Here is a 13,413-nt window from a genome sequence, read left to right as displayed (position 1 = left end):
CCTATATTGAACGCCCAAACCTCAACCGCTGCGCCAAACTGCCGCATACAGAATATTTATACTTGTAATTTTAAAACGAGGCGTTGGCATACAAACAAAATTGTTGTCAGTTACAAAAATAAAAAGTTACAATTTGTTATAAAAACAAAAAATTAATAAACTAATTGCTGCATTACGACATGTGTTCTCAAATCAGCTGAGAGTGTCACCAATTAGCAATGATTGCTTATCTTTTGAAATATTCAAATTATAGTATTGTAAATAACCCCGATCCACGGCCAATAAAAACGCACTGATATACAGATAATTTGGTATATAATATATTTTAAACCCACGGCCATATAAACTAAACAACATACATACCTTTTGAATCAAACGAATATATATTTTCCAGAAAGTGTGTCTCTCGGATAGCGTCTTCTCCCTTAGAGCTAAACAAGAAAACCTCATCAATCTTCTACAGCTCGCAACACGTGTCAGTTAGAACGAAATGTTAACGTCAACATAATGCAGTTGTCGGTAAAGTAGTTACAAAATGGACGTGTCTTAATATTGATGTGAGTAGGTATTTTTGGTTGGGAATATGCGGACCATTCCTCCATACGAAACCAAAACCTTAATTCTATCTATCACAGGCATATTATTTTCTATTGTTTTGTTTTGTCCAGGAACTGATTGCCAAATACAGGAAAGGAAAATGCCTTCCTCAAGAAGGTCAAACAAAACAACACTGTGACAAAACCACAAGCTCATCATGATTTGCAACAATGTGCAAGAAAGACGAATCTGTAACCTCTCCACACTATCAATTTGTCTTTACAAAAAATCCTCCGTTGTATACCATATATATTCATGATGTGCTTATATATGGCCATAATGTGATGTCATCATGACCATATTTAGGCATGTCATATGTTTTTGTCAAATGAAATTCGATAGCCTAGATACGGCTTGTAGTAAACAAATTCCGCCCAGCAAAAATGAAATGTTTTGCGCTGTAAACGTTGTTGTGAGGTTATGTTAAAAAATTACGTTAACACTGTGAGGCTGTAGCAACGCTTGAAACGTTATTTAGTCAGAAATTACGTTATAAATACGTATTTAAGGTTTTACAAAATAAAGTTTTGAATACCAATCTGCAACGTTATTATAACGTAAAAACATCAACTACAGTACCTTCCGTTAATATGCTGTGAAGACGACTCCAGAATTAGCTCGATTCGTAATCAGAGAATATCGGTAATCGGAAGTTGACTACAAATAACACCAGTAATTGAGGCCAAAGAAATATGCAAATGAGAATACAGTATATAACACTCGATTGGTCCAGCCGCCTTGCATAATAAGTTATTTAAAAAACAATTTCTCTTATATCGGCCCTAACGGCTGCCCATACATAAAAAGATGTGTAGATCATGGAGGAAATATATTAATATATTAATATATTTCCTCCATGTGTAGATATATATTTTAATTATGTGAATGCTTATCGTATTCGAACAGTAATTGAAAGGTCTTGGGCTCGGATCCGATAGGGAATAATGTTTATCTCAAATAGCTGTGGATTTGTATCTCCATACCTAAATTACCCTCATGTTACTTAGGATTATTTATTGCGTACTTCGCAATACATTGTGGAAAAATTAATATTCCCGGTAGGAAAAATTATATTGACATAACTCTTTGAAAACAAATTTTGCAAAAATTATTCTGCGATGGTTGAAATAAAGGTGGGATGCACCCACGAAAGACAAAAAAAAAACCCCATAAAAACAAAACAATTTCTCTAATATCGGCCCTAACGGCTGCCCATACATAAAAAGATCTATTAATCAATCAGAATAATCAATCAGCCGAGTGTTTCCAGAGCTCCTAATCGGAGATAAAAAGGAAAAAAAAAAAAAAAAAAAAAAAAAGAAGCGGAAAGCCATTTCCTTGATTGACTTTAATATGGTGGCCTTGGAAACAATATTACAATCATCGATTGCTTAAAGACCGTCTAACAACACTAAAACAACAATGAACTAAAAATTAGGCCTAAGGATGATGGGGTTGCACTTGAACTAAAACAAACATGTTGATTTTCAAAGTTGAGCAGCCATATTAAGCCGTCTCTGTCAGCATGTCCGTGAATGTAGCACAAACATTTTGATTATAAGAGAAGTTTATAAATCATATTTGTTGTCCTCTATAATTGCAGTTCTTAAGTACTGCCAAGTTGCGTGATACAATACAGACATCTTAAGACGACTTAAGCCTCCATTGGTTCAGATTCGAATTCAGATCAAGATTATGCTAAACTCTTTAAATATTGGTTTACACTAGAGCAATTGAATTTAGACGCATTGATGTTAAAGCAAGCTATGCCCTTATTATTTTTTTCGCATTCTGGACAGCGCCACCAGCGAGCAAGTTAATTAGGGACGGAATCAGAGATATAATAAGAATGCTAGAGCGCTAGTAACTGCAATGTATTCGATGTCCGAAATACTCAGAGTTGTGTGCGTGTAGGTGTACCGTCCAAGATGGCTGCCATATTCAGCCAATCAAATTTCGCCTAAGCACTATCATTTTCAATGGCGCCCTCAATTTGCACACAATTTTAATTTTTGTTTATTTTTGAATAAGGTGCTCTACTTTTCCTCTTTTTGGCTACGATAGTTTAATAATTTGTTTTTATCAATACTAATTATCATTAATGAAATAATAGTCAGTCAGAGGGCTTATTTATGGTATTAATATATATACTAAGCCTGAAGGTGGCGCTTTCCTACGGCGGCCATCTTGGATGGTACGCATACACAACTCTGCATTGCTTCGCCATCTTGTCAGCACACTAGTTGCTTAATAGCTCTATGGACGGAATCGACGGAATAGAATTTAAAAAAAAAATCGAATATGGGACGCCAATTAGATTAGGTATGGCACGCACTAAGTGCAATTAAGAGTAAATAACCCAACATTAAGGTCTTGAACCCAGGCTGGTTTAATCTACAATTTCAAGTTCATTACTGTAGATATAGTTTTAAAAAAGTGGAACAAGAACATGTTTCTGTCACTAATTTACAGACAAAAACAAAATACACCACCGTTCTTATAGGCCTTATATACACGTGTATCGAAACTAAAATTCTGAGATAGTAATTCAACAAGCTCTGATGACTAAAACATTCATTTGTACAGCTGAAGGTTGATTTGCGAACTAGTAATAGATTCAGACTAACTGATTTTAGGTGGGTTCGTCTTATTTAAAATATTCCCTTATGCACTTTTCTACTTGTAATTTCTTGTATTATGCTAGACATACCAGCATAATATTGGAAGCTCTCAAAGGTTATCTCTTCCGGTGAATTCGGCCTACCCTGCTGTATGTTTACATTTTTTTTATGAAACTTATTTGACACGATTCAAAACTGCTCAGTTTAAAATACACTACTACTGTATCGTATAAGTATTTTCTGTAATTGAGTTTGACGATAGATGATAATTGAATATTCGTAATGGCAAACTTGAGTACTGATGAGAATAACGTGAACGAAATCTTGATACAATTTTGCAACCTATCAGTGTCGCTAGCGAAAGTGACGCTCAATAAATACGATGCCGGTGTTGTTCTTGCAATAATAACTAGCGTTATTTCAGCTGTTGTGAACATTGGTGTCATTGTCGTTATTGCTAGTACTAAGGAACTCCAAAGAAGACAGAATATTTTTACATGTTCCTTGGCTCTTTCTGATGGGATATTTGCATTATCAAGTTTGGCTACGCTTATCGCTCTGGGGGATCAAACGACCTTCGTCCAGGTAATGTTCTCAGTAAGTGACATTTCAATATCGGTGTCTCTCTGCACAATCGGTTCTATAGCACTAGAACGGTTCATTATTATCGTATGGAGGCCGTTTGAGCGTAAAAAGATCTCCACAAAAACAATTTTAATTCTTTGTATTTTCAATTGGATATTAATCATAGCCATAACCGTTCCAGGTTACGTCGGGAATTATCGTGCAGAAATGTATCTTACCACCCCGTCTTTTATCACAGGTATTATTGTCTTTATTGTTATCCTATACATCGCTATATACTGGAGTGTACGGCAACACGAACCGAAAACGAATTCATTTAGAAGTAAGCGGGAAAAGTTTAACTCTGATCGTCTGCTTGTAACCTTCTCGTTGATTCTCGGTATCTTTGTTGTCTGCTGGTTGCCGTACTGCATCGTAATTATTCTTAGTAACATGAGTTTTGAGTATTGTGACGAGGCGCTTACGGTATCTTATATGATAGGATTCGAACTTATATTGATAAATTCTTTGTCCAATCCATTTATATACCTTTGGAGGATTAAGAAATTTCGCAACGCTTCGTGTAGATTATTTTCGTGCGGAAAACGAACATTTTTTTGAATAATTTAATTTGAGATGGTTCCTATGGTTGACATTCGTTGAATAACAGGTAGTAGTTAACATTGATGAACATGACAATAGTGAATCTTACTAATGAATAAGGACACAAATTAATGATGACGTTTATAGAACTAATATATTCGTCAATACAAATATTGTCAGTTCGTCTGGGAGCCGCACAGACTTGCCACAAGTCTTTAATTTATTGATTTTTCGTAGTATTAGCACATTTCGGAAAGCGCCACCAGCATCAGTTTATGTCGAGAAACGTTTTGATGCGAATTAATACCAGAAAAAGTATATTATTTAACGCCATGCAAATAAGAAATATGGAACGCCATTAATGCCAAAAAAGATTTATTCTTAAGCCTTTTCACTGATTAAGACAACGTTTAGGACTAGAAACCAGTCTAGGTGCCGCAGCTTATGATAGAGGTGGTGGCGACGGAGATGGAGAGGACTACGGTGACGATGAGCATGGTGATGGCATAATAATTTTGCTACCAATAACTTTATGTCAAAATTGCACCTGGGAGCCATGTACATCGATACCATATTAATATGATAATTATGTTTTAATACTAAATTTGCCTATATCAACATTTATAATAAATACTGTAATTTAAAATATGTAAGTTATTATTTATGTTAAATATTGTATTGTGAAATATGCTCTTCAAATAATTTCATTAGGCTTTTTGGTTGTTAATCGTAATTTTCATAGAATAAAATAAAATACGTACGTACTTGCTACATTTTGTTCTTCTGCTAGCTATTGCCGCTATTTCACATCTGAAAATGTTCTAAAAGGAGAGGCAGTTTATAAACATCAACACTATTACCATCTGTCCTCTTGCATGTGTATAAGACCTTATAGTCAAACTCTATTCTGTGCTATTTCGTTAGATTCATGCCATTGATTTTTACTGCCTTCTCTTTCCACAATGCTCACAGCCCCACTTCAACACAACCCTACACACCCAGTTCCTGTTACTATTATAGAGAAACGTCCCCAAATGTAGCTCGGCTCTCATTAAAAGGCAGATAATCAGCAATCTAGAGTTGACCCTGGTTTTGGTTCTGGGTAAAGCCGACCTCCCTATGGACTCCAAAAGCTTAGGAATATATCAGGAAGGGTAGAAATTTTTAGTTCCATTTAATTTATTGTTGCATTATTTATTTATCATTCCGAACTTTTGCCACTGCTTCTTTTTATTTGTTTGCTTGGGTTGCTTTGATTTGTTGCTTGGGTTAGCCGATGATCATGACTGCCTGTGGGTTGTGAGGTGCATAGGTATGTTGGGTGCAGCGTTTCGAATCTGTAAAAAAAGGCGCTTTATAAATGACTAGATTGAATTGGATTGAAATAGAGACGAATGAGAATGATAGGAAAGATCGCACATATTCAGTTAAAAGCAGGCTTGTCGTACCGCGTCAGTGGATATAGGGCTCCTAATCAATCATGAACCTAATAATTTTCATGAACCTAAAAATATAGTCGAAATCCTCAAATCATATACAGTCATTCTCAGTATGAGGATTAGAGAGTGAAGTTATTTTGGTAAATTTCTATTATCTTAATAGGAGTTGAACCCTGGATCAGCGGGGATTGAAAAGCAAGCAACTCACATGTTCTATACGGTTCATTTGATAAAATTTTAAATTAAAAGAAACATAATCTGATATGGAATACACTTTTTGCATGTTGTTTATTTATATATTTATTTAAAAAAAAATCTATATCTATAATATTCTCTTTTGTTAAGGGATAGTTTTGAGACAAGTTTTTAACTTCTAATCTGATTCCTAAATCGTAATTTATAGCTATTATTTGTTTACTTTCACATGAATATCGATTTGAATAAATGTTACGAAACTGAAAAACTCAACCACCGAGCTATTCAACTCCATTAGTATAGTTGACATAACGGAAAGTACTGGAACGTAAGCATTATATAGGGAAATTCTTACACCTTATTCATTAACCTGTTATCAACTTTCAATACGACAGAGATCAAAACATTTTAATACGAAAATCATTAACCATCAGCAAGATAAAGGTCTAGGCCTCATGCGAATAATTCAATGAAATTCAAAATAGCATTTATTTAATGTAGGAATATAGTATAAGTATTAATCTTGCATCTGTTAATTAGCGTTGAAAATGATTTTTTTTTTGTTAAAATAAAACCTTTATTAAATATATTAAGTATACCAATCACCAGCTATTTACTGCATATTTATTAACTGTGTACTCACTGCCATAACTATAACCATTAGCTTAATATAGGTTAGTAAATAATTAATACTAATGCATTTGCTAATTGATCTGTTACCTATTTTAATATTTATACGAGGCCATTATTGTGGCCACGAACTTAATGAGATTTCAATTTGATTTAAAACCTCCAATACAATTTACAATCGATTGTTTTAAAGGCATCTATCTTCTTTCTTTATGTACCATGTCCTTCAAGAAGGTTGGTGGTTATGGCTCTCCAAACAGGCAGTTTTTGCCGCACGACGTTAACCTTAACGGTAACGGATGACGTCATAATTTATTCATCTTGTGTTGCGGAGTACGTTAATTTCAGGATTTTACGTGCTCGACGTACATTAGTTACGGGTTTGCGCATGCGTATTTCGATTTGTTTACAAAATGGGCGGAGCTATCGCGCTGCACGTTGGGTACTAACGTTAAAGTTAAGATTAACGTCGTGCGGCGAAAACTACCTATTTTTATCATCATCATCGTCATCTCAACACACATTATATATATATCGGTCCTCGATTATATCTGTGCTTATCTGTATTGTTGCATGTTACATATAGGTCTGTGTTGAATGCTCAGTAAATCAAATCAAAATTCACAGATATTATATCAGTATTAAGCTACACAACGTTGTTTTGACATTTACTTTATTGTTTTATCAATCCATCTTGAACGATCACTTACCCTATTTCGTAGATTGTATGTAAGAACCATATTTCTGTCAAATGTTTTAGCAAAGCTAGAGTAGAAATCCAGGACGTCTAATAGATCTTCTCGTTTGATGCTATGCAGGTTACAATATGTGAGGGTTTTGACATTGGCTGCCGATTGTCCCACCGTGTCTTCCCGCCAAAAGTATTCACCAAAAACATCACCACTCGCTGTACCAGCAAAATAAAGAGTAAATTAGAGTTATATACTTCTGGTACATATCAATAGGGATATTATATGCAGATGTTTATAAAATATCTTTGCATTGTTGTTGATACATTTTAAAAGCTAGAACTGTCTCTTATACACATCTAGATGTGTATAAGAGACAGATTATCTATAATCATAGCTCTAGGTCTTCCTCTTACTTTCCTCTCTTCAATTTTTCCTGTCAAAATTAAATGTTCCATTTTTCTCTTTCTAAGCAGATGCCCAATGAATTGTATTTCCTGAATTGTTTTTTTGGCTATTAGATGTCTTTCTGTCCTTGCCAACTCAAGAACTCGTTCATTAGTGGTATGTGTGTACCACTGTATCTTCAGCATTCGTCACATTTCTGTGGCTTCGAATTTTTTCTTAAGTGTGTTTCATGGTCCAGCACTCAGACGCATACGTTAAGACTGGATAAACATCTATATATACTATAATAACACTGAACTAGCAAAACTCTTGTTTATTCCATGTTCAGTTTGTTTAATATTATGATTCATAATGAAAATGATGATGTTCAATGGGCCCCTGAACTACAGACATGCTCTGTAAGAGTTGCCCACTCAAAATATGGTAAATAAATAAATAATAAATGATTTGACATTCTTAGCCAAAAAATAAAATGAAGCAATGCTAGGCCTATTTTTAGAATCGGGATGTGATCTCGCTTGATTATTTCAATCAACAAGGATTTATGTATTGCCAAAATCCACGGCAGAATACAATGTTCAGTGGCGCTATGAAATTGGCATTACTCAAATTGCACATTAACTGATGTTAATTAATGCTTGTCAGAATATGATTTTTTTAATGCAAAAACAAAAAACAAACAATTTACATGCGTGTCAAAACAATTTAGAATGAGATGGAGAAGAGATTAGTTTTTAGCTTTTTATTAATATTAAACATACTGACAGACGATGAGGTTTTAAACCCAATAGAAAGAGCATTCCATAATGTAGGGGCGGCACATGAGAATGTACATTAACCCAGGTTTTTATGTCTCCATCTGCCTTGCTCAAAAATGTGCTTGAGATTTATGTTGGAGATTAGAAATGTATTTGTCGGCAAGACCATTAAGTGGGCAAGGGCATCGACCCGTGGTTGAAAGTTGGTGTCGGACGAATTGCAAAATAAGAAAGTCTTGTGCCGAGGCCAAGCTTTGGCTGGGGGCCAGGGGACTGTCTAGGGCCTCTGGAACGCGGAAGCTCTGGCGTCTATAGCCTTTTATAAGTCGTATCTAATTGATTTTAAGGAATGCAATTAATATTTATTTCTACTCTACGCCTGCATAGTTTTTCGGAAATACGCACCGCACTTGGAACAGACCACAAATGAACAAACAAAATTCATGACAGTCATTCGTAATTGTTTTTGTTCTTTTTAACTATAGAAGATTTGTGAAAAGTTAGGGGACAATTAAGATTATGTCCCCTTACTTTGAAAATTGGGGGGACGTGCCCCCTGTCCCCACCGATCGACGCCCATGTTGGTAATGGTAATATGTGCAGTGCGCCTTCCACAATAAAATCGTCTCAAGGCTCTGACAGTATACAGACCCGAAGTTAGATTGGAAACAAAAATTGGCAAAAAACAAACCGCGAACACGAAGGGAAGGGGAATGCGCACTCTCGATGTTAACGTTGAGACGTCATCGCAACCACAACCGTGTACGCGCAGTTACCCTGGTGACAGTTTTCAAAGTCTTAAACTACAGTTTGTGAGAAATTAATGTATGTGAAAAGAGATAGGTTTTCATTAGGTGCTTAAATGCAGGAACAGAAGATGCTTCACAGACGCAAGCAGGTAATGAGTTCCAGAACTTTGGTGCAGCGACAGAAAAATGTTATAAGCTTAATGTCTAAAGTTTGGCACAAAAGCTCTAAACCTAAATCCAGATCTCATATATAATAAATAGAGTGAATGAGATTGGTCCTTCAAAATTGCAAATAACTTATTTCGAATTACTATATCCTGTTTATAATACCACCAGTAAAATACTGGAAGTGTCAAGGGTTAATGCAGGCCTACCCTGTAGTATATTAAGTTATTCAATGCAACCTACTCAACATAATACAGCAATTACTTCAAGAACGTACTAAATCCTTCCTATCATTAAACTTGGTCAATATAGGATCATCGGATATGCATAGGCCTACAGAAGAATATGCTAGGCCTATGAACATGGACGAAGAGTTTTTACAAGTCTGCAATTTGTCAGTGAGGCTATCAAGAGTGGCACTCAACAGATTTGATGTAGGTGTTGTCTTTGCCCAAATAATTTGTGCTATTTCAGCTGTTGTGAACATTGCTGCCATTGTCGTTATTGCTAGTACCAAGGAACTCCAAAAAAGACAGAATATTTTTACGTGTTCCTTGGCTTTTTCTGATGGGATATTTGCACTAGGAAGCCTAGCTACACTTTTAAGGCAAGAGGATCAGTCAGTCTTTTGCCTGGTAATGTTTGTAATAACTGACATTTCAGTGACTGTGTCTCTCCTTACCATCGGCTTCATAGCATTAGAACGATTCATTGTCATCGTGTGGAAACCATTTGAGCGTGATAAGATATCCACTAAAACAATTGTCATTCTTTGTATTTTCAATTGGATGTTGTCCACATCCGTGTCTCTTCCAGGCTACATTGCAGATTTTACTGCAGAAACGTATCTTACCAAACCATCTTTAATCACCGGTGTTATCGTAATTCTCATTATCCTATACATCGCTATATACTGGAGGGTACGCCAACACGAATTGAAAATGAAAGCAATTAAGTGCAAGCGCAAAAAGGTAAACTCGGATCGTCTGTTTGTGACATTTTCGATTATTCTTGGTATCTTTGCTCTCTGTTGGTTGCCGTACTGCATGGTAATGATTTTTGATAATTACATGGTGTATAATCATTGCGATAAGGAGCTTACGCTTTTGTATATGGTAGGCTATGAACTAATACTGATAAATTCTTTGACCAATCCATTTTTGTACCTTTTGAGGATAACGGAATTCCGCAACGCTTCATTTAGATTATTTACATGCAGAAAACGAACATCTTTTTAATTTAGTTTGGAGGGTTTCTATGGTTAACATTTTTTGCATGCAGTTTATGCTACATGCTAAGTTGATGTTCATGGTTAAAGGGGTTCAAATAAGATATTGATTGCTATGATTCATCGAGAATGATAGTAATTACTTTATAAGTCAGATAACAAGATTCCGTTTGACAGTTCCATTATTAAAATTATATTACAACGACTGGTGTGAGTACGGTGATAGGGAAACACGATACAATATAAATTGAACTATTATTCAGTTTTGTCAATCACTTCAGTTCTGCTTTCAGATGAGTATTTACGAAGCCGCCTATAAGTATTAGATTTAGAATAACAATCTGTCATGGTACCAGTATCTCATGATACCAGTATGGCGAACGCGTCGGTTAAGGCCAATTGCAGTCAAATTTTGTTTGAAATTCTCTTTCATGAACTTGACACGAACAAGAAGTACACGTCAACCTTAATACTCTTGAGTGTTACCTGTACAATAAGTACTCTCTTAAACGTTGGTTGCGTTTTTATTTTTGCATCTGAAAAAAGCTTGCATAAACGGCATCACACCCTTACAGGTTCATTAGCAGTGTCAGATTGCATGTACGTTATTACTTTGATGATAGTAATCTTTTATCAAGAGCTTGAGCCATCAATTCGAGAAATATTAAGCACAATTAGTTTCGCTTCTTCTGTAGTATCTATCGAGACTGTTCTAGCTATTGCCATAGAGCGGCTATTTGTGATCATTATCTTTCCTTTCAAGAAAGATTTGAATTCGCCAAAGAATCTTTTTACAGTTTGTGCCGTAATTTGGTTTATTTCATATTTAACAGTGGGGATTTTGATTTCGACGGGTAGGTTGCTTGAATTTAAAGTTATTCTCTCTATTTGGAACTTGGCTGTTATTATACTGGTATCAGCAACATATTGTGTGATTTACATTTCTGTCTGCAGACATGAAAAACAATTGGATATTGTTCCACCAGAAATGAGACTTTCCAAAAGGCTTTTGAAGACGTTTGCAATTGTCGTCTTTGTATTTGAAATTAGTTGGCTGCCATTAGATATAATTTATCTTTTAGATTATTCTTTCAATTTCAGATGCGATGATAATTTTAATATTGACATATTCATTTTGTGTTTAACCTTAACACTGACACATTCAGTGATAACCCCAATTTTGTACGGATGGAGAATTGAAGATTTCAGAAAAGCTGTGACCAATCGGATATGCCTGAAAACCACAGCAATAACTACAGTTTACGCTTGAACAATGAGCGTGAAGTATGCAGAAATGTACGAAAGCTCTCATAATGGCGGCACAAAAAACCAATCGCCACTGGTAATTAGGTGACCTAGTGTTTCTTAGCGTAGTTGATTCTTCAAAATTCTATCACACTCTTTAGCAGTCTTGGGGATTCGCACATTTTATGCTAGTACGCAAAATCAAGTTTTTTCAGTGTTCTGGCATGCTCAATAAGTGGAGAATAAAATTGCATATTTAGAAGTTGAGATTTTCAAAACTTTCTACTACCAAGCCAGTCAGCAAATACAAAATACACAGAGAATAGTTTGAATAATGTAGGCCCTAAACATGTCTAGTTAAAACGTTTCACAGAAAGTTTTCTATTATGTTACTGATCTAATGCTAACGAACACAATAAAATTGTCATTGCATTATTCTCTTATTTAGTATACATAAGGCATGTACACAAAACATGTAAGAGGTGGAATGTACGTTACAGTGTGTAATGATTTGATCGCCTCAACAATTTATAAATTGATCGTTGGATTAACCTAGGATTTTAATAACGAAAAGTTTACTAATAAGTTTCGACTCTAGCATTAGTATAGGTAGTTTTTATCTAAACATGTATATATTTTTCTATATTGTATTTTTTTTAAATTTTCAATCTTTCGACAAGATATAACAAAAAAGTTTGAACAAGGGTATCGAGGAAAAGCAAAAATGTAGGCTTACTGATACTGTATGATATTTATATTGTACGATATATGTCATTTTGGTATCAGAAAGCCTATTGTATGAAATAATAATATGCTATAAAAGCCTATATATTCTGATACGACATGTTTTGACTAAATTAATAAATAACAATAATAATAGTCGTATCACTCAATTATGCCTGTTGCAAATCTTAGTAAATGTGTACCTTTGCTGCGAGTAAATTTGCTAATCTAACGTTGGCAAATTGTAGAGGAAAAACAAGAGTCATGGAGTGTAGGTCTACACTGAGAGTAGTATATATCTCTGTCTTAATACTTGAACAAATTTGGCAAGCAAATGTATAAAGTCTTCAACATATAGATAAATGTTATATGTAAATTATTGGTGTTAGGGTGTCTGTGAAAAGTCTTGCTACTTTCCATATCAGTATTTCAAACTACAGTTATAAACACTTTCACATTTTTTGTGAAATTTAATTGAAAATTGATTGATTATTGAAAATGTAGTCCGATTGTAAAGTTCTATTCAAAAGGAATAAAAAATATTAGAAATAAGTCACTAGCACGTTTCAAACGCCAAAAATAAAATGACGAAAACACAAGTAGTCAGTTTACCTGAAATTGCCAGCTGTATTTGCTCTATCATATATACCCTCATCACCACACATGGTGATCATCATTATCATTCTTATTGCCAATGTTGATGATCATCGTCATCGCCGTCATCGTCATCTTGATCGTCATCACCATTGTCACCACCATCGACATCCTCACCATCATCGTCATCATCTCCACCATAAGT

The 13,413-nt window shown here is 34.9% G+C and overlaps 3 protein-coding genes across 4 annotated transcripts in view; 2 read left to right on the top strand and 1 right to left on the bottom strand.

Annotated features, from left to right (window-relative positions):
* The window catches only part of LOC117108591, a 5,170-nt gene extending 4,379 nt beyond the window's left edge, over nt 1–791 (bottom strand). The window contains exon 1 of one of the 2 annotated variants that reach the window (XM_033250669.1): nt 364–791. The gene's annotated coding sequence lies outside the window, so the exon portion shown is untranslated. The remainder of the gene's footprint in view (nt 1–363) is intronic. The other variant, XM_033250668.1, reaches the window with a different exon arrangement.
* Nucleotides 792–3,436: 2,645 nt separating this feature from the next.
* LOC117108623 (adrenocorticotropic hormone receptor-like) lies at nt 3,437–5,176 on the top strand. Its single transcript, XM_033250710.1, has one exon. It carries the CDS (start codon nt 3,501–3,503, stop codon nt 4,401–4,403), a length of 903 nt encoding a protein of 300 aa, XP_033106601.1. The 5' UTR covers nt 3,437–3,500; the 3' UTR covers nt 4,404–5,176.
* A 4,476-nt stretch (nt 5,177–9,652) lies between these two features.
* On the top strand, nt 9,653–13,213 carry LOC117108621 (adrenocorticotropic hormone receptor-like). The gene has a single exon (XM_033250704.1). The coding sequence runs from the start codon at nt 9,742–9,744 to the stop codon at nt 10,654–10,656; it is 915 nt and encodes a 304-aa protein (XP_033106595.1). The 5' UTR covers nt 9,653–9,741; the 3' UTR covers nt 10,657–13,213.
* Nucleotides 13,214–13,413: the final 200 nt, after the last annotated feature.

Source organism: Anneissia japonica, unplaced genomic scaffold, assembly GCF_011630105.1.
Source record: "Anneissia japonica isolate Jap-2015-1 unplaced genomic scaffold, ASM1163010v1 scaffold287727_len1644234_cov201, whole genome shotgun sequence".
Lineage (NCBI taxonomy): Eukaryota > Metazoa > Echinodermata > Crinoidea > Comatulida > Comatulidae > Anneissia > Anneissia japonica.
This window is presented reverse-complemented; position numbering and strand designations above follow the sequence as displayed.